The sequence below is a fragment of the Neomonachus schauinslandi genome, chromosome 5 (assembly GCF_002201575.2).
Source record: "Neomonachus schauinslandi chromosome 5, ASM220157v2, whole genome shotgun sequence".
NCBI classification, from domain to species: domain Eukaryota; kingdom Metazoa; phylum Chordata; class Mammalia; order Carnivora; family Phocidae; genus Neomonachus; species Neomonachus schauinslandi.
Genome location: NC_058407.1, coordinates 26,467,023 through 26,487,481, shown reverse-complemented (window position 1 = coordinate 26,487,481; position 20,459 = coordinate 26,467,023). Strand labels below are relative to the sequence as shown.

Below are 20,459 nucleotides of genomic sequence, written 5' to 3'. Positions count from 1 at the left end.
GTCAGATTCCAAGGTCCCCTAGCCCAGCCTACAGGCATTTTACCTGCCTGGGAACTTCAGCTCCTTTTCAGAGGTGGGTCTCCCTATTCTTTATGTTGGCATGAAAACAATTAATAATTTAAATCCTGTCCATTAAAAAACCAGAAATACTGTATAAATATAATAGTGTAGTAATAAATTTAAAAGTCGATCCAGCTGGGCACTGTTCCCAGACTACCAGCTGAACAGAAAAACAAATAAGTAAAATAGAAGAAAAACTGCTATATAATGCAAATGGCTGCAATCTCATTGTTTCTTGCTACTCTTTATTGCAAATATATAGCACTGAAGTTACATTACGGGTAAATAGGTTTTGTGGGTTAAACTGGAGACCTAATCACTGTTCATAACATTATTTCTATGGGGAGAAAAGTGTATTCCATATTACAAACAGATGGGTAGCAAGCAAATTGGGGGGTGCGTAATAGGTTTGTGAATTGGGAACCTCCTGGGATTTTAACCTGTAGATGGATGTTTTGTATTCAGGGCTAGTGATAGTTGAAAATCAGAGGCCTCTCAGAATCCCCCCTCCCCCTCAAGTCCTTGCTGTCCTTTCAACCTCGAGAGACTCTGTCCCTGGGGTGCTCATCCTGGCCCAGCCCCACCCTCCCCAACCCCTGTTGAGGCCCCAGGAAGCCAGGAGGAACCCTGAATGTCTTTACCCTTTCACACCTTATTAAGTGGGTAGTTAGGGTTCATAGGAGGCCGTGCAGCAGGGTGGCCAAGTGGGTGGCTCTGTAGGCAGACTTCTGTCACTTGTGCCTCGTGACGTTGGCATGTTATTGCACTTCTCTGAGCCTCTGTTTCGTGCCTATAGAATGAGGTGGTTGGGAGGATTAACGTGGGAGTGCCACCTGTAAGCACGCAGACCAGGGCCTGGGATGGGGCAGTGCTCCCTCCTTGCAGGTGCATGCTGAGCTAGTTATTCGGGGATATTTGGGTTTGGCCAGATTTCCATGAACTCGGGAAGCAAACCCATACTGTGAAAATACTTTCTGAACTCCAAACAGCAAACTTAGAAACAAGGGTCTGGAACCCTTCTGTTCAAGAGTTCAAGCCTGGATAGGTTTTGAACATACTTTTTTGTGAGCTGGGGGTGGGGCGAGGGGGTGGTCCATGTACTTACATAGTTGAGTGGACAACATCAAAGTCTGTTCTTGTTTTGAATAGATTAGGCTTTACAGCAGATTTCATAGAAACTAATAAGAACAAGCCTTCTTAACTAGTTTTTTTCACTAAAGTATTTCCACATACTGTGTTTTTCACCTAAGGAAAATGGTTTTGTTTTTTGTTTTATTTTTGGTTTGGGTTTGTGTTCTTCAGACAGTCTTTTCTTTGCATTTGAGCAGGTTCTATTTCCTGATTTGCAAATAGGCGAGTGCCTACATATTGGCCTTATGGTGTAGGCATGAGATCAGCTGGAAATAAGGACTTGGAAAAAGAAAATAGTGATTGGGGGCACCTGGGTGGCTCAGTCGTGAAGCGTCTGCCTTCGGCTCAGGTCATGATCCCAGGGTCCTGGGATCGAGCCCCCCATCGGGCTCCCTGCTCAGCGGGAAGTCTGCTTCTCCCTCTCCCTCGCTCCCCCTGCTTGTGTTCCTTCTCGCTGTCTCTCTCTCTGTCAAATAAATAAATAAAATCTTTAAAAAAAAAAAAGAAAGAAAATAGTGATTGGACGTCTTAGGGCTTTTGGGTAGACCGTCTGAGGATGGGGTCGTAGCCATATCACAGAGGAAGGGAAGCAAATCTATCGCTTGCTGTTCTCTCCAGAATGTGCTCATTCTAATCCGAATCCAATTTTCCTCTTATCTGTGGCCTGAAGAAATTGAAATGAAGCCACTTAAGAGATCAGCGTACCTGAGAGCACCTCACTGAGGATCAGCCTCACTGAGAGTTATGTCCGACCATGAGATTTTAATTTCATTTGGACAAAGGTTTAAGTGTCTTTGCCACCTGACCATTGATTTTGTGATACATAGGAGTAAGAACGATAGCTTTCGGAAGGGATAATTTCGAAATAACTGCTTTTATTTTACTAAAATGCGGGGGCTCTAAGATCTGCTCCCCCTCCGGGGCGCCTGGGTGGCTCAGTTGGTTGGGCGACTGCCTTCGGCTCAGGTCATGATCCTGGAGTCCCAGGATCGAGTCCCGCATCGGGCTCCCTGCTCAGCGGGGAGTCTGCTTCTCCCTCTGACCCTCCTCCCTCTCATGCTCTCTGTCTCTCATTCTCTCTCAAATAAATAAATAAAATCTTTAAAAAAAAAAAAAAAAGATCTGCTCCCCCTCCTTAGGAAATCTGAATGTGTGGGTAACATGCTGTCATGAAGACTTTATAATCTGCAATATTGGAGAAGTAATAAGATGCTGTTGTTGGTTGACCATCTGGTTGCACATTCTTGGTGTCAAGGTTTGCTGTGTTATTTTTTTAAATTAATTATTTTTACTGGTGAAAAGCAAGGAATGGGAGTTCAGCAATTTCAGAGGTGTTTTAGAAGCGAGAAATTTATGTTTAGTTGCTTAACATGGTTAGATTTTGTTTCTACCTTGTACAACATAGGAAGTAAAAGGTTCGCTATATGTTTTCTTTTTTTTTCCCTAAAAGATAAACTGAAAACTTCTAATCGGCTCCCTCTCTGGCCCCAGATTTGAACTTTTAGCTTACATTAAAAACAGTCTCTTTATCATAAGTAGGAATTAGACTTACATTAGAAGAAAACTTTAGAAAGAAAAATCACCCACAGAAAGGACCTATAGAGATTTCATATTTCATCCATCCATTCAAAAATATTTATTGAAACCCTAGTATTCGCCTATCATTCTGCCAGACACTGAGAGATTTGCTGAAGAAACCTTAAAGACATTCTCCCTGGGGCGCCTGGGTGGCTCAGTTGGTTAAGCGACTGCCTTCGGCTCAGGTCATGATCCTGGAGTCCCGGGATCGAGTCCCGCATCGGACTCCCTGCTCGGCAGGGAGTCTGCTTCTCCCTCTGACCCTCCTCCCTCTCATGTGTTCTTTCTCTCTCATTCTCTCTCTCTCAAATAAATAAATAAAATCTTAAAAAAAAAAAGACATTCTCCCTTCCTTCGAGGAGCTTAGAGCTTCCGGGGGGGGGCGGGGGGGGAGAAATGACACCAACATATGAAACAGTTAAGTTGTAATTCAACACAGCATATGATTAAATACCAAAATGTGTGGTTCCGACAAGAAAAGCTAGAGGAGTTCAGCAAAGGGGGTGATAACTCGGTGCACTACTGTGTTCTGCCTACAAATTGGCAAATTGCAGCAGTTTTTGTGTGAAATATTTTACACTTGTTTTTTTGGCAGCCTTAGGCCTTGACTTCCAGGCAGCATTAGGAGCCTACGACAATATTTGTACTCCATTCGCTCTAGAACTGGCTTTGTTGTTGTTGTTTTGTTTTTCAAATAGAGGGAGCGTCTTTTTCGAACCTGAGTGCCCAAGAGAGGCCGGTAGTTTTGACAGTCGTAATCTCTTTCAAATCCAGAATAAGGAACCAACTTCGTCATCCTGTTTTTCAATCCAGCCGCACTCGTCCCTCTGTGGCCGACTCTCCCTGAACTGAAAGGCGGTTTAATTTGAACTTAATGTCCGTGACGGACGAGCTAGCCATCAAGGGTCGGATGAATTGATGGCTTTGGAAAACTGCTGATGAAAATCCCAACGGTCAGGACGTTGGAGAAGGAGCCCACACAGATGTAGGGGAGTTCGAACACAGATGTGCTCCTAGCAAACAGGGTTCCCCAACACTTGCTCAAAGCACTGTGCCCCAGGATGATGTTTAATGAAACTCACCAGCTTCCTGTTCTATTTTGGTCATATTCAAATTAGCACAGAGCTCAAAAACGAAGGCTTGGGGCCTACATTCTTACAAATTGAAAAAAGGAGAGAAGAGGAAGAAGAGGAAGTAAAAATGTCTGTGAAGTCAGATACTCTTTCAGGGACCACATCCCGCCCCACTCTGACCCTTTGAGGGACTCCCCACAGATGAATGCCTTTATCACTTCGTTGCTTTTCAATCTTGTGATTCATGAATTTTCCACTTCTTTTCAAACTTACTGTCACTCGTTCTCCTCTACCCCTCCATTTTAACCTCAGGCCTTGAGGAGGCATAGGTAACAGGAATGTTTTGGTCTCTTCTTGATATCATCCAATGGAATGTTTGTGGAGTTCAACACCTTTGAGAATACCATGGCCCTTGCTGTTCATTCTTTTTGTCGGTTTGCTGGCCCTTCCAGTGAGGCAGGAGTTCCCAAGTTAGCGTGACCTAGAGTGGCCGAGACATCCAACAGAGGAGTGCTCTCCCCCTTTAGTTCCTGGTCATGTTTACTAGAGGAATTGGCCCCGGCCACAGCTTAAGATTTATTCGGGACATCTTCTGTGCTGACAGACTTGGGAAGGTGGCCCTGGAAAATGTTGCACCCATATCTTTTGATATAATTGGGTGTCTGTCTAAATAAATGTTATGTAGCAGATGGTTATGGAATGGCTTATCACATTCTTGGGAAGACTCTGCCCTTGAAATATTTATATTTAATTATCAGACTACAAAGCACAAGACAGCTTTATTTTTTTCTTAATAACAGAAAGATTTCCACAGTAGGTTGATATTCTGGGAATGAACCACAAACCTAAAATTTATACAGTATGTAAACCCTTTCTTGGGCTGTCCTTTGCACCAGGTTTTTCTCAAAGGGAGCTCTTTAATTTTAGAATCCACTAGAGGATGTGCTTTGGGTGTATTTGGCGACGTCATCCTGAGAGAGGCCACGGGAGCCGAAGTTCAGCATGTTGTCTACATTTGTTTTCTGCTTGTAGACATGATGGAAAAAACGCCCTGCAGTTGTCCTGTTGCTTTTCATGGTTTTAGCATCACGTTCCCATTCTCGCTCAAAATCAGTAACCCTCTGCCCAAAGCCTGGCATTCTGTACTCAAGCCAAGTGTGAGAAGTTTTAACTAATGCATGTGTGGGGTTGCTGTTTTGTTGCCTTTTCCATTTTTTGATAGGTGTACTTTTAAAGAAGATTGTGTACATCCAGAGAACTATGAAAACTGGCTGGATATTTCATCAGGAGCCAAAAAGTGCCCTCAAATTAACCTATTTCAAAGCAGTAAAGATGAGGTAAGAGGAAAGATTTTAATTTGTCTCTAATGTCTCATTTTGCACAACTGATGCTAACTTCCTTCCGTGTGTGAAATATCTACTAGCATTAAAGAAGCTTAGTTAGGAGAGTCCATTCATTTAGTTACTGATATTGAGTGCTGGCAGATGCCATACACTCTATGAGATGCTAAGGAAATAGCAGAGAACAAGACATACGGCGAGCCTGCCCTCGTGGAGTTTGTCATCTCGTAGACCTCGTTCATTGAATTTAAAGAAAAAAATGGACTATTAATGTAGTAGGAAAATGTATTGGTAAAAAAAAGGAAGAAAAAAGTTCAGATTCATGGTCAACAAGATTCCTTAAATGTGACTTAAGTGTAGAATTTTATTTTAGGGTCGTTTCCCTAATTTGTGCAGGCTTCTCCTGATAACTTTCTTATATACATAGCTTTAAGCAGTACTGGGAGAGAGGGCAAGAAACCACTACAGGCAGTGACTATCACGAGTGGGGTTCCTTGGCAAGCCAGGGGGCTCTTGTTATGGCCGTACCACCATGGGTAGCTCTTCAGCCCTATCACTGGATAAGAGAGAGGACACGATGAGCAGCATATGATTGGAGCATCTTCTGATTCACACACCATCCATACCCTATGGGAATATGGAATTCCTACCTTGTAATCTCAGTGGTGCTGTAAGGAGACATTTTCTCCCTAATTATAGTTCTTGTATTATGAATAATTGTACAGAATCCCCATCAGCAGCCAGTTGACCTGTCTGTTGAGCTCACTCTGTTTTATTTGAATGCCACATTAACAAGGAAATGGGCCACTTTCTCTTTTCCTGTACACTTTACCATTTCAAATAGCAAGAACCATACCACTTAAGATGATTTAACATTTAATAAAGGAGAGCCAGAGCATTTAATGAGCGATAAATAATAAAAGAATAAAGCTTTCAAGTCATAACTGATCAGAACGTAAGGATTTAAAGTTATTTGGCTGTTGTCACTTTCTATTGTGTTCCGGCAGGTTGAGGGGGGAGGCGGTGAAGAAAGAACTTTCAAAGCCTTCATCCAAACCTCCACCAGCCCTGAGTCAGAGTGAAAAAAATGTGTGAAGAAGAGGCTTAGGTATCTCAGCATAGGTGTGGTCAAATTTTTCTTTTATGAGTCTGAAAAATAGCTAACTTTGGTGCTGATAGAGAATGATAAAAAAGAAATATCATGATGTTTGAATATACCCAGGACTCTGATAAATGGTTAAGATTACCCAAGATTTTTTTTTAATCATTTTGAAAATTTTAAGGGTGATACTTCAGCTAAATGTAGTAAGAGAAAGTAACTTGTTCATTATATGAAAGATGCTGTCTACACAATTTGCTTACCAGTCTTTGGGTTCACTTGTATAAATTAATCACCATTTCTATCTAGTTTGGAACGTTGCAAAAAATATTTACCACCCAAACAACCACTAGTGCTTTCTTCTCTACCCTGAGTCCCACTGTGGTTTACCCAAATCCCTGTAGAACCTTCCCACACAACCATTACCTCGCTCTCCAGCTACCGTCACTCTCAAGGTAAAGGAGATAAGAATTTAGTAATCTTTGAAGCCAACTTTAGACTGATTATTTTGATAACGTTGATAAAACATGTGATGCCATCTCTTAGTCATATTGTTTCAAAATATTTCCTACTCTTATGGTCATCTGTGACTTACCTGAAAGTTCCAGATCTTTGTTGATTTAAATAATATCTGACCCTGATCTACAGAGATGGCAGTCTATAGCTCGGGTCAAAGAGTGTTGGCTACCTGCCCGTCATATGCCTAGTAACATTCTAGTAACTTTCTGAGTACAGAAAGACCCTGATATAATGCAGAGCCTCTGCTTCCAAGAATCATCATCTCTTTACGCCAAACAATTAGAAGATTGTATATCCTCATCCTCATTACAGAATCGTCATTAACAAGAAATAATTGGAACAATTCCAGTTGGCTTGGAGGGATTTCGTGAGGTTTTGTTGAGCAAAAACAGCAAGATGCAGAAAAGTATGTGTAGCATGATCTTGTATTGATCGAAAACTCAATATATGCTATTGATATATATAGCATATATGATATGCTATTGATATAGCATGATCTACTGTATATGTTTATGTCTCTATATAATTATTTGCGCATGAAGAAAAATATGAGAGAATTCTTACTAGGTCGTAAACATGGGCTCTCCTGATGGTGTGACTGATGATGTGGTAAGAGGGAAGGCTGAGATAGGTAGGAAAAAAAAAAAAGAAGAAAAATGAAATTCTCATATACACCAACACAAAAAAAGGATGTGTGACATCCCATTTTTGCATTATGCAAAATTGTTTGTATACTTATAAAGAGATTGTGACAATCAGTGAAAATGGCTAATACTGATAAAAACAGAAAAGACAGAAATAGAAGTATTTCCTACAAACAGCAGGACTCTTAAGGCAGAGACACTAGAAACATTCTTTTACAAATCAGAATGAAAACAAGGAATTCCACCATCACTGGTATAACTGGCATTGTTTTTAAAGTTGTGTCTAGTGCAGTAATACAAGAGACAAGTAATATAAATAACTATGGGAAAGGAATAGATTAAAAAATATCACTATTTGCTCATCTTAAGTGGTTGTGTATCTTCCAAATCTAAATATATTAGCTTTTAAAACTATTCAAATTAGAAGTAAAAGTGCTAAATGTTCAGTAAACATTCAAGTATCAATAACGTTAGGTGAGCTAAAGGAGTTGAGGTCAATTAATAAAAGATCCCATTCATTAAAAACAATCAAACACTCAGGCATAAACTTAAAGGGTGAGGTGTATACCCTATATTTTAAAATCACTTTTACTAGAAGATACATGTTAAAGACAGCTACCACAAATAGTAATTTGGGCTATGCAATAGCTTGCTTTAAGCAATTCTTTCTTTTTTTAAAGATTTTATTTATTTATTTGAGAGAGAGAGAGAGAAACAGCATGAGAGGGGATAGGGTCAGAGGGAGAAGCAGGCTCTCCGCCGAGCCGGGAGCCCGATGTGGGACTCGATCCCAGGACTCCGGGATCATGACCTGAGCCGAAGGCAGTCGCTTAACCAACTGAGCCACCCAGGCGCCCTAAGCAATTCTTTCTAACAGTAATTAGTGGGGCAGTGGTCTATTGAGGCTGTTTATAACTCATGATAGGGAAACCTTACCAATTAGAAACATAAGCATAAATAAAAATAAAAATAAAAATAAGAACACACAAAGTATTTTCTTGGAAGGTAGGAAAAACATCTTGAATATATCCAGATACATACTACATTTCTGGGCAGGAAGATACCATAAAAATGTCATTTCTTCCTCAACCTATTTTCTAGATTGCATGTCATCCCAGTGAAGATTTGAATAGACTTTTTCTTAAAAGTAATTTAAAATCAGCTGGAATAATGTGAACTGGTCAAGAATATCCAAAATGTATTTTGAAAAAACAGAAATGTATTTAAGCTAGACCATTTCCATATGATTATAAACTTGTAGATAGTGACAATAACTCAATCCATGATTCCATTTAAAAGTAAGAAGGTAGATCATGGAAATAGGCTAAAAGCTCAGAAAGAAATGTAAAAATTGTAAAGATCAGATATCATAAAATAAGAGGAAACAAAATTATTTCATAAAAGGTGCTGAGATAACAGACTTACAATATGGAAACATAACTTAATTCACATTTTACATTAAATACAAAAATTTAAGCTGATTAAGAAATAATAAAAAGCTAACACGTAAAAAGAGAAAATAGAAATAGGTACCAGATAATTGGAAATATAATTTTCTTAGCTCTGAACCAATGTAGTATGTAATAACAAAGGAAAAATATTCATATACTTGACATTTAAAAATATACAACAAAAAAGATAACTACAGCACAATTCAGGAAAACATTTGCAACAGGAAAGATATTCATTGCAAGATATTAAAACCAGGAGAAATTGAAAAGAGAAATAGCAGGACACCAAAGAGTGGGCAAAAGCATACATTCTCACAAGAGGAGGTTTAGAGAGTTAGACATAGTTAGTGGAATATGTTCAGTTCACTAATTATCTAATAAATACAAATTAAAGTGAAAAGAATATGCTAACACCTGGCATTGGCAATGCCAATTAGCACAGAGCGATTTTTTTGGAGAGCGATTTGATGTTCTGTTTCAAAAGTCATAAGTAAATTCATTCTATCTGAAACACTAATTCCACTAATCTTTGAATTCTGAAGAAGTAACTTGAAAGAAGCAAAACTGTAAGCATGCAGATGCCACTTCAGTAGCTTTGTAGACTGAGAAACCTAGAAATAAAAAAACCGTTTGGCAATAAGCAGAATGGTTAAGTAAAATAAGGTCTGCTACCTGCTAGAATGTTATGCAGCAAGCTCTCTGGCGCCGTGGACATGACTAGCTAATTGACACTCAAACTTTCTATCTCATCTGATTCTTTGTGTCTTCACTCCCTCTCTATCCAGCTTAGTTGGAGAAGGAACTATATTCTAAGTTGAAGAACCTGGTAAGGATTCCCAGGTTGGATTTATTAAGCCAAGGCGTCAGCTTTTTATCTATACTTGCCTGGAACCCATACCCACACAAAAATACCTTCGGCTCCCTGGCTACACTCTCCTTCCACTGCACTTGAAAAAACTTGCTATTTTCAGATCAACTCCAACCTGGCTTCTGCCCCAGGGTTCCCCTGTAACTGTTCTTGCTGAGGTCACTAGCAAACACCTCGTATCCATTCCAGCAGACACTGTAAGTCCTCCTCTTACTTGGTCTGTTGTCTGCGTTCTTGAAACCCCCTCTCCCGTCGCCCTCCCTCCCTTGGCACACCCTGTCCAGGCTTACTTCCTTCTCTCTGGCCATGCCTCAGCCTCCCTTGCTGGCTACATCTCTCCCTGACTCTAAATACTGGAGTTGTTTTAGACCCAGTTTAGGCTCTTCTTGTCTTTAGTCCCCAGTTTGTCTATAGACCATTTTACCTACTCCCTTGTTTTATATCTCATCTCTGTGTTCATGTCTCCTTTATCTCTAGCCCAGATTGCTCCTCTGAGTTCCGGGCCCATATCCAACTTGACCTATCTCTTGATTATTACACAAGTATCTTGAACTAAACACAACCAAAATTGAAATCTTGCATTTTTCCACCCAAAGTCTACCTCTCCCTCTGTGTCACATTTCAGTAGACAGTACTTCCATCCATCCATTTTTCTTACCAAAATTCTCCATATCAACATGCCCTACTTCTGGTCTCACCCCATGCTACTTCTAAAGGGTATCCTGAATCTGTCAGTTCTTTCTGTCTCTACGGTACCATCCTAGTCCAGGCTTCTATCCCCTCTTGAAGATCTCTTCATACTGTATGGCCTCCAGTTTCCAAAAGGTGACATCCCCATGTTTCTGCTAGACTATAAGCTCTTTGAGGGCAGGGACCATAGCTATTTGGTTCACTAAAGCATTTAACACCTTGCACAGCACTCGGCACATGTTAAGAGCTTGATAAATAGGGAACAAATAAATGCAATGATTACAGTTACGTAAAAGCTATGTGAGAACTGGAAGGACATATGGAAAATTTAAAACTGGTGAAAAAAGGATTTCAAAAAAAAATTCTGATTCTGTTATTGTAGTGTTTGAGTAATGAAATAAATTTAAGACCTGTATGTACACAGGATAATATGTGATCGTGTGCTGAGATGTATGTGCAGTTATAAGTGCTGGGTCAAAGAAGGCAGTGTGAATGAGAGCTCAGCCATTTGTTGGAGGTGAGTTAGTGGGAGCAGTTTGGGCTTTGTTGCTATGCTCAAGTCTGCTACAGATGGTTGGACTTCAGTTAAAGCTGGATTATAAGAACTTGCCTTCTCCGGCAAGATTTATGGCTGAGAAACAGAATGTTTTGAAAATGGAAAGATGGAACTGACCCCAGGACTAGATTAGACATAGCAAGCTGATTTGAGGACAAGAGACAACAGAGTTGGAGGCTGGCCATTTGAAAAGTCTGGGTTGAAGTCAGATGTATAACAGAAGATGGACACCTCCCAGGTTGTCTGGGACTATAGCTCTTCATCATAGTTGGCAGGTTACCACTTCCTCTGCTCCCATCTTCCTAATGCTTAGCCCACCTTCCCACCAGATACCCTTCGTGCACCTGCCGCCAAAGGGGTCGACCATTGGCATATTAATTCTTTTAGTTTCCTTTTTTTTCTAACCTTCATTTTCTTTTTTTAACTGAAATACAATCACATCGAACATTGTGTAAGTTTAAGATGCACAATGGGTTGGTTTGATACATTGCTATATTGCCATGTGATTACCACCATAACATTAGCTAACACCTCTATCCCATCACATTGCATTTCCTTTTTTGTGGTGGGATAATTTCCCTCTTTCAACATGAGAACTGGCTGCCTTGTTTCTTTAGATAATTCATTTGGGAAAAAGTTGCTTTAGGGGAGATTTCAAGATTTTCTCTTGGTGTCCAGTTGTGTACACACACAGCCTCCCACTCCAGAACTCCAATCGTATGTTTGCCCACAAACAAAACCTTAATTTTAAGCAGACTTCATAGGTCACCTTCTTTAAAACTATAATCTAATAACAGTACCAGTAAGAAATAAAGAAATGAAAAATGTATCTTAGCACCTGGGAAGTGAATGTACATCTTCTTAAATAAACCCCGGCCCAAACAGAAACAGATGAAAAAAAAAAAAATCATGTGTTTGGATGCGAATACTTAATATCACAAATATATAAGATCTCCTAAAACTAATGCATATATAATACAATTGCAATTAAACTCATGGTCTCCTCACCCCATTTGGGTAAGATAATCTTAAAATTTATATGGAAGAGCAATGTCTAGGAGATGCTAAGAAGATTATGAAAATAAAGATAGAGTTTGCCTTTTCAGATGTTAAATATATTTAAAATCACAGTAGTAAAAGCTTGACATTGGAATAGAAGTAAATCAATAGATAATTGGAACAGAGCAGAATTCAGACTTAGATTCCAGATACATGGTAACTTAATATATGACAAAAGCGGTATTTCAGTTCAGTGGGAAAAGGAAGGTATTTTTTAAGTAAATGGTTATGACATAGCTGATTAGTCATCTGGACAAAAATAAAGTTGGACCCTTATACATAAATATAAATTCCAGATAGATTACAGATAGAAGTTTAAAAAACAAAACAAAGATCACAATTTTGTATTTGTCTATAAGCTAAAGTTTGGGATTTATAACCAATGCAAAAACATGACGACATAAAAACACATTGTGTGGGGTAAAAGATACCACACATACAAGTTGCAAGACAAACAGATTAGGAGAAAATATGTGTCAGAAATATGACAGATAAGGATTAATATCTATACAGAGCGCTCTTAAAAACTGATAAGAAAAATACAGAGCAGAAAAATGGTCCAAGAATATGAATATGTGATTCACAAAAGGGCAAATCAAGTAGTCAAAACATCTCTTTCTTTACATCAGCAGTCTGAGAAGTTCTCCTTCTCTGGCATGTCAAAGGGTGAGTTCACTTAAGGCTCGAGGATGGATGGAGAGGGTACCAAAACAATGACATGGTTCCTGAATCTTCTTCTTTCCCACACAGACTACAGTCACTGTGGTGGGAAGCTTCCCTACCAGACGCTCGGAGTGGGAGTGTGTGGTGAAGAACCTGGACACAGGCAGGGAGCTCTGCAGGGTTAAAAGTCCGCCAAGCAAGACCTGCACGTGCAGCATCCCTACCAGAGCGACCTACAAAGGTAGGCGGACTCTTTGCTAGTTTTTTGTTTGAAAGTGAAGAAGGCAGGAGAACCTCCTGAGTCCAGATGGCCCAGGAAGCGAGTTGAATGTGAGGGAGTCTGTATAGTCCCACCCTATAGATTCAGTCTCTGCCTACCTCCTGCTCTCCCTCCTCCCAGGACTCCAGCATCCCACTCTTACGTGTGAGTGGAGAATGACAGAGGAGGGGATGCTCGAGACGACAGTGGGGTAAAGCTAGAGATCATTGGGCTTCCCCAACCCAAAGGGTTCAGATAATTCAGAGATCAGAAAAGCTGGGAATGCCCTTGATGAGATGAGAAAATAGAACAGCTAATGTTCTATCATCTTAAGATCATTGCATTCATTCAGAAAGAAAGTGTTTATTGAATATCTACTATGTGTTGGGCACTGTGCTAGGTGCTAGGGATACAGTGACCAAAAAAGACAGACCTGGTTCTTGCTCGCAGTATTTATAGCTTCTTGGGGTAGAGACAAGTAGATGACTTGTTACAATGAAGCATGTAAATGCATAGAAAGCCATGGGAAGTAGAGGAAAGGGGCACCTAACCGAACCTGGGAGGTGGCTGAGGGGATGAGGAAAACTTCCTAGAAGATGAATAGAGTGGAGCCAAAGAAAAGGGGGAGGAGCATTCCAGGCAGAGACCAACTAGTGTGATGGCTAGAAAGAGAGAAAAAAGCTTTGTTTGAAAAGCCATAAGAGGTTCTATATGGTTCAGGCAAATGGGGTAGGGACAGATGGAAAGCAATAGATACCAAAGAAGGCACAGAGTATCTGGTGTAAAGAGCCATTTACAATCAATAAATTTTTGTTGAATGAATGAATGAATGAATGAATGGCTGCAGGTGGAGGATGGCTAGAAAAGGAAAGGAGTGCGCTGTGAAAAATCAGATAGAAGGAAAGCTGTTGGGGTGATCCTGGTGGGGGGTGATTGTGAGAGCGGGTGCAGAGACAGGGATGGAGAGAAGTAGGCAGATTTCAGAGAATCTGGATGGTTATGAGTTATGGTGGACACACTGAGGATTCAGGAATCCCTGTGGGAGAGAAAGACTAGAAGTAGGGTCACAAGATTGGTGCAGGCCTCCTAAAAAGGGGGAAAATCATGATGGACCTGAGTTTTGCGGTGAGAACTGGTGTTACTCAGTTCATCCCAAACCTCTCCAAAGGGAATTTAGAGCACCAGGCCAGAGACCCAAGCTTAAAAAATGCCTCTCAGCCCCTGGGCTCTTGGTGACTGTTTGGGATCAAATAGCTTGGAAAATGATTTCAGTTCTCCACTTTTCTTTGTTTACCCTATGCAGCCTTTGTGATGGGCTTCTAGTTAGTTAATTTGCTCATTATAATGCAGATCTTACTCATGTATAAAATCTGTTTTTCAAGTATTTGAGATCACCTTGTAAAGCCCTTTGGTCGTGTTTAGAGCCTCCATCCATTGCATCCGACCTCTGCCTGCCCTTTTCTTGGAATGCCTTGCATATTCTGAGCCAGCAAACAAACTCCCATCCCACCTCGTGCATTCAGCCAGCCGGTGGTCATTGCCAAACCTCTGTCCGTGCCCTCACCCCTTTCATTAAATCCTGTTGCCCTTCTGCTTTGAAACCATGGAGGAAGCATCACTTCCTTCATAACGGTCCAAGCTCTTCGGGCACCCCCCACAGTCCCCACAGGCACCCCCATCTGCGTAGCCAGGTGCTACATGGAACTCAAACCACTCATGGGCTGTTTCCTTGAGTCCTGTCATTGTTGGGCTTTTCCACCTAAGCCATTTTATCTCTTGCAGAATCACTGTAAATGCTGCCAGAGCAGAGATCAAATATATTTGTTTCCTTGTGATATTTCCCAGTAGTGTTTTGTGCATGGCTGACATGAAGAAAAGTACAAATTTTCCTGGTGTTCATCACTGAACATTGTAGATTCCACTGAAGTGTACTTTCCCTGGGAGTCTCTCTGTGCTTCCTGTCTGTATGTCCGTTCTCCTAACATTTATGAGCGGCTGTGCCAATGCTCTTGCTGAGAGGTCACGCCAGCCCTCAGACCTCCTTGTCTTTACAGTTGAGGGTTATCCTTTCGTATGTAACCACTTTATGTGAGCAGAGTTGTATGTGGTATCCCGGCTTTCAGAATGAATTTTTTCACTGTAGAGAAGTATCTTAAGTTAAGGGTTCTCAGACTTTGGGAATCACACACTAATAAAATTTCACTATAGAAAAGGAAAGGGTGCCAACAAACTTATGCCAACTTCTTATTTGGCTAAGTGAAGCCTTTCATTTTTAAAGTCTCATCCTCTGTCTCCATTAACTCATAAAAGGAAGACAGTATCCTCCCAAATGGATGACACTGAAAACCTCACCAAGGAGCACCAGTCCCTGGACACAGTGGGCTTCGAGGGGACCGCTCCAGGCTCTGTATCCAGCCCCGGCTGCATACGATCATATCATGGGGCACGTTGCCCACCACAGAGTCCCAGAGGCTCTCCAGGTGTGTTAAGTCAGGATATCGAGGCACGTGGCTCTGGGATCTGTTTTCATCAGCTTCTCAAGTGATTCTGATACACTCCTGGGATTGGGAATCACCTCGGATAGAATATAGAAGTTGAGGACATACAGGAACAATGACATTTTTCTAATGCTGATTGAGCACGGTTTTTATCTTTCTTGTTACTTTATTCTTTTGAGGGGTTTCTACCCAGTGAGTATGTTTTCCAAAGCAAATAAGAAAACTTTTTATCATAGATTTGGCAACAGTTGACTCCAAGAGGATCATGGAACCCAGCCCATGGGAAGCACACTTAGAGTCTGTTAGGCAAATATCGGCAGTGTGGATTTTGCTGAAGCTACAGGATTTTTGTCTCCAACATTCTGGTTATCATGTTCTAGGCAGTTCTTGCTCGGTGACTTGTTTTATTCTTATGCTGTGGCCAATTACAAGCTGAGATAGTGATCCCGGGGAGAGTATGAGATGTAAATGGGCTGTAAAATGGCTTTTTCGTAGTGATTATCCATGGGAGGCTTGGAACGGCGAGGTGGGCCTGGGTCTGTTTGGAGGCTTGTGCTTGCACTTCGGCTGCCTGACGCGAACGGCCCCCCGGAACGAACCACATGCCAGCAGCTGGGACACCCCCACCCTCTGTGCAAAGGAGGCAAAAATATTTATTTTTTGCATTTACAGCTTTGCTTGACGATAGCGGGACTCCATCGTAAATGACATTTTTTTCCCCTTTGCTCCAGATGTTTTGGTTGTCAACGTGACATTCTCCGTCGGTTCTTGGCATTTATCAAAAAGATTCAACTTTACCAACTGCTCGTCATTAAGAGAGTAAGATTTTATTTGCAATTTAAATATTCTTTCATTGGTTTTAATTTATTTCTTTGCTTTATGCCTCCATTTCCTCCTTAAAGAACTCTTTTGTGGAGTAGAACTTTCTAAAGGGCCTTTTGGAGCATGGCCTAACGGGAGATAGGAGGGCCCCTGAGCTAATAAGCTGGCTCGTTCAAGCCCTAATAAGTAAGGTGCAGCAGCTAAGGAACAAACAGCTGTGCTTAAGTGTTCCTACCAATAGGGAAATACGTTTTCCCCAGACCAAGAGATGCCTTCAAGTGAGTACAGCGGGGGGTGGGGGGGGGGTGGCTGTTATGTTCTCCCCTGATCAGAACGTCTTTGGGAATTTGAGTCAAGGGAGAGGGTGTGAGCATGAGGCAAGGGAAATCATCAAGGAGAAGGAGAAGATGAAATCTCTTCCATCGAAGGAACATGTTAATTCCCACCCAACCCACCCCTCTACCCCCGCCAACCTTTTTGTACCACCTTTGGCCATGTTGGGCTACGTACCCCCCTGAGTTAGGGCCACACCGCACTCCTTGCTTCTAAAGCAGAGAGAAGACAGGGAGGAAACGTGTTTCTCAGATTCCTGATTTTCCAGTTGAAAGATGGGTTGGAGGTTCCCATGGAAACAATGGGAAGCTGTATTATTAGTGATTCTATAGTTCATTCAGTCGTTTGATTGACCAACTCTGTGGGTATCGAATGCGAGTTTCATTTGGCCTGGCCTGAGAACCACTGTTGCTAGGGGGAAAATGAATTCAGGCTTGAAACTGAGTTGGAGGGCCCCTCTACCGCTAGCCGAACAGAAGCCCCTGGACCCTGTCTTCACCACTGTGGCACTCTTAAAAAGGGATCAAATTCAGTTATTTCTAATAAACTGGATGTATTTTGGGAGGGAGAAGAAACCAAACTTGATACAGAAAGCCTCGGAAGTCTGTGGAAATAGGAAAAAAGGGGGAGAGTTACAAAGAATTTTATAGCTCAAAGAGAGCTGAAACATAAAGCAGGTCCTCCCTCCCCAGTGTAGAGGCCAGGCGGAAGGAAGTGACTTGGCCCTGGGTCCCACAACTAGGTAATTACGAACCAGCTGCTCAGACACACAGCTCCCCAGAGGGTGAGTGTGCCCTGTCCTTGAGTACTTACTTCCCTTAGTAAAGCACTCAGTACAGGACTCACACCGGAGGGGCATCAAATGCAGATCACAAGCCTGCTTCTAGCTCACTTAGGTGGCTGGATAAACACTTCAGTGAGCCTGCGTTTCCTCCTCCCATCAAAGCTGCAGTTTTCTCTAGATCCGAGTCACAGAATGCTTTGGCATTTCTTGAAGACTCTAAAATACGAGCGGTGTCCCCGCTCCCTGCACTGGCCCTCTTGCTGTCCCAGGCTGACCTCCCATGGCTGTGTTTCCAGACCAACCTCAGTTTCTGTTTCTATTGTTCCTTCAACTCCGATTTTCCTATGACAAGTTTTCAAGTCCTCCGCTGTTATCCTCACGTGATAGGTTATTTGATTAGTAGACACAGTTCTTCCTTAATTTGATTAAAAAGCAAACAGTGGCGCCCCCTTCCCTCTACTTGCCAGGCCATACTTTTGGTCTCACCTCTTCCAGGCAGTTGAGGGGTGTTACTAGTCCAGAGAGGGAGGGCATGCTGATCCACGGGTGGAGACGGGGAGGTCAGTCTCCAGAGGGAAACTTCCCTGAGGGTAGACAAATAGCAGAACCCGATTCAGAAACAGAGCCGGTGGGTTCCTGTTATCTACCAGCTCGGCAGGTGACCCCAGCTTCCGGTTTCCATGGCAACAGCCCTGCAGGTATGATGACAGTCCATCAGCCCCAGGGGCTGCCCAGAGCAGGGCACAAATTCGGTGCTCTAGCCCCAGCCTCAGAGGACTGTCCTCTCTCCCCTGGGTTCATCAGTCTGTCCAGGGCTTTGGTGGTGGTTGTTGTTGTTTTCCCATCTTCTTTTAATTGCTTGCACACCACATCACAGAGGGAAATTCTAGGATATGAACATTTTCCTAAAAATGCAGGCATTAAGTTGGTTTTCCGTTTTGCCAGATGCCCAGTATGTATTGGAACTGGCTGTGCTTGGTGTAAAAGTGAGAGAAGGTGTATCCACCCCTTCAGAGCTTGTGACCCTTCTGATTACAAGCAAAACCAGGTAAAGTACCATTTTTGTTATTATAAGGTTTTACCAAAAATAAATGTTTGTGGCCACCCAGTCCCAGTCTGTCTTTTGTGTTTGTTTCAAGCTCTAAATTTCCCATCTGTTTAGATGTTGTTGAAGGGCTGTTCTTCATTTCAGGAACACTGTCAGGTTGCTGTTGAGAAACGGACACCACCCAAGACAGCAGGAGGAGGAAGATTCATGGAGAATAAGAGTAATAGGACCCATCAGGGCTTGCAGGTCAGACCCTGGTTTTGGACTCATAATGGAAAAAAATTCCCCTTTTAAATGACAATAACAACTCCTCCTACTTTGGGTTCCTTTTAAAAATTCCTTGTTTTACTTTCTACCAAAATTCCCTTTTTTACCTTTGATTTTTAACCAAGTTTCATTTAATTGGCTCAATACATGAAAGGCTGCACACTCACATAAAAGAAATTAAAATTTGGTAATTATGAAAAATGATATCGTTCCAGTAGGAGTAAAATTTTCAAGGTGACTTCACGGCTCAACTCTGGAGGAGTTAGAAGGAAGCAGATAGCACCCGGCACTGAGGGGATTTCAGTTTGAACCTCGCCTTGCAATGGCATTCCTGGGGGTTACGTGGGCTGAGGGGAGTCTATGCAAAGGATACAAACTCCTTCAGATTGCCTCTCTTTACTTTGTAGAGGTGATCTGACCCATAGTTAACAGTGCCAAAGCAAAGCGTTGTGTCTTATGAGATATTTATTTATTTATTTATTTATTTTAACTCTCCATTTCCCCAAAATTTTCTTCATGAAAAAATATTTTCTATGAAATTTCCTTGGAAATTCCTCTGATTTTCTTCATAGCACATCACCAAGTTCAACCAACAGACATGTTTGAAAAGAAAGGATATGACAACCTAAAGGTCCTGGGCAAAGAATAGTGGCTGTGCTGGGAGTTGGCTGGCTCCACCGAGCCACTGGGAGTTAATTGAGCATGTACTATGTGGTGACAAACAAGAAAGGATAGGTTCTTGCTCTTATTAATCTGGAGGTCGAGCAGGAGCAGACAAATTAAAACACAACATTTCTTTTTCTAAAAAAAGTCTCTGTTTTCTATTTCATGATTAATCTATGGTTTTGATTTATCCATTTGCTGGTATTTAAGGTCAAGTGCCAATATGGATCAGTAGCACATTTTTCATCGCTCCTGAAAAGTTGATAGTAACTTTAGGTGAATAACTAACAGGCAGAGGAAATGTGAATCAGAATGGATTATGAAGTTAATTAAAGGCATTAGAAAGGCTTGGTGGGCCGATATCTCCAGATTTGAAGTCTTTGAGGTTTTATTAAGGGATGGGCTAGTACTCTTCTCTTCCCTTAGCTTATAAAACTAAGACATAATGACAGGTATTTGGATCAAGGAGGCAGTGGCTTTTTAAAATAATCAAATTTCTCTTTTGTTGTTGTTTTAGTTGTTTCTTTTCAATTTTAGTAAGGTACACCTAACAAAATTCACCACCTTTGCCACTTCTAAACGTACGGGTCAGAAGTGTTAAGGACATGCACGCTGTTGTGCAACCATCACCACATTCCATCTCCAGAACACATTTCATCTTGCAAAACTGAAACTTTGTACCCATTAAAAAATAACTTCCCGTTTTCTATCCCCTCCCCTCCCTGCCAGTCCCTGGCAACCACCATTCTACTTCCTGTCTCTATGAATTTGGTTACACTAGGTACTTCATCTAAGTGGAATCATATAGGAATTGTCTTTTTGTGATTGACTTATTTCATTTAACATAATGTCCTCAAGGTTCATCCATATTATTAGCATGGAACACAATTTCCTCCCTCTTGAAGGCTGAAAAATATTCCACTATATGCACATACTACATTTTGTTTATCCGTTCATCTGTGGATGGACACTTGGGTTGCTTCTACCTTTTGCCTATTGTAAATAATGCTACTATAAACATGGGTGTACAGATATCTCTTGAGGACCCTGTTTT

The 20,459-nt window shown here is 41.5% G+C and overlaps 1 protein-coding gene across 1 annotated transcript in view; it reads left to right on the top strand.

The window, feature by feature from the left end:
• PLXNC1 (plexin C1) overlaps positions 1–20,459 on the top strand; it is a 141,707-nt gene that overhangs the window by 50,490 nt on the left and 70,758 nt on the right. The window contains exons 5-9 of the mRNA XM_021687526.1: positions 5,065–5,179; positions 12,819–12,972; positions 16,220–16,307; positions 18,373–18,475; positions 18,620–18,721. Of these exons, the coding sequence (XP_021543201.1) occupies positions 5,065–5,179; positions 12,819–12,972; positions 16,220–16,307; positions 18,373–18,475; positions 18,620–18,721 (562 nt within the window). The remainder of the gene's footprint in view (positions 1–5,064; positions 5,180–12,818; positions 12,973–16,219; positions 16,308–18,372; positions 18,476–18,619; positions 18,722–20,459) is intronic.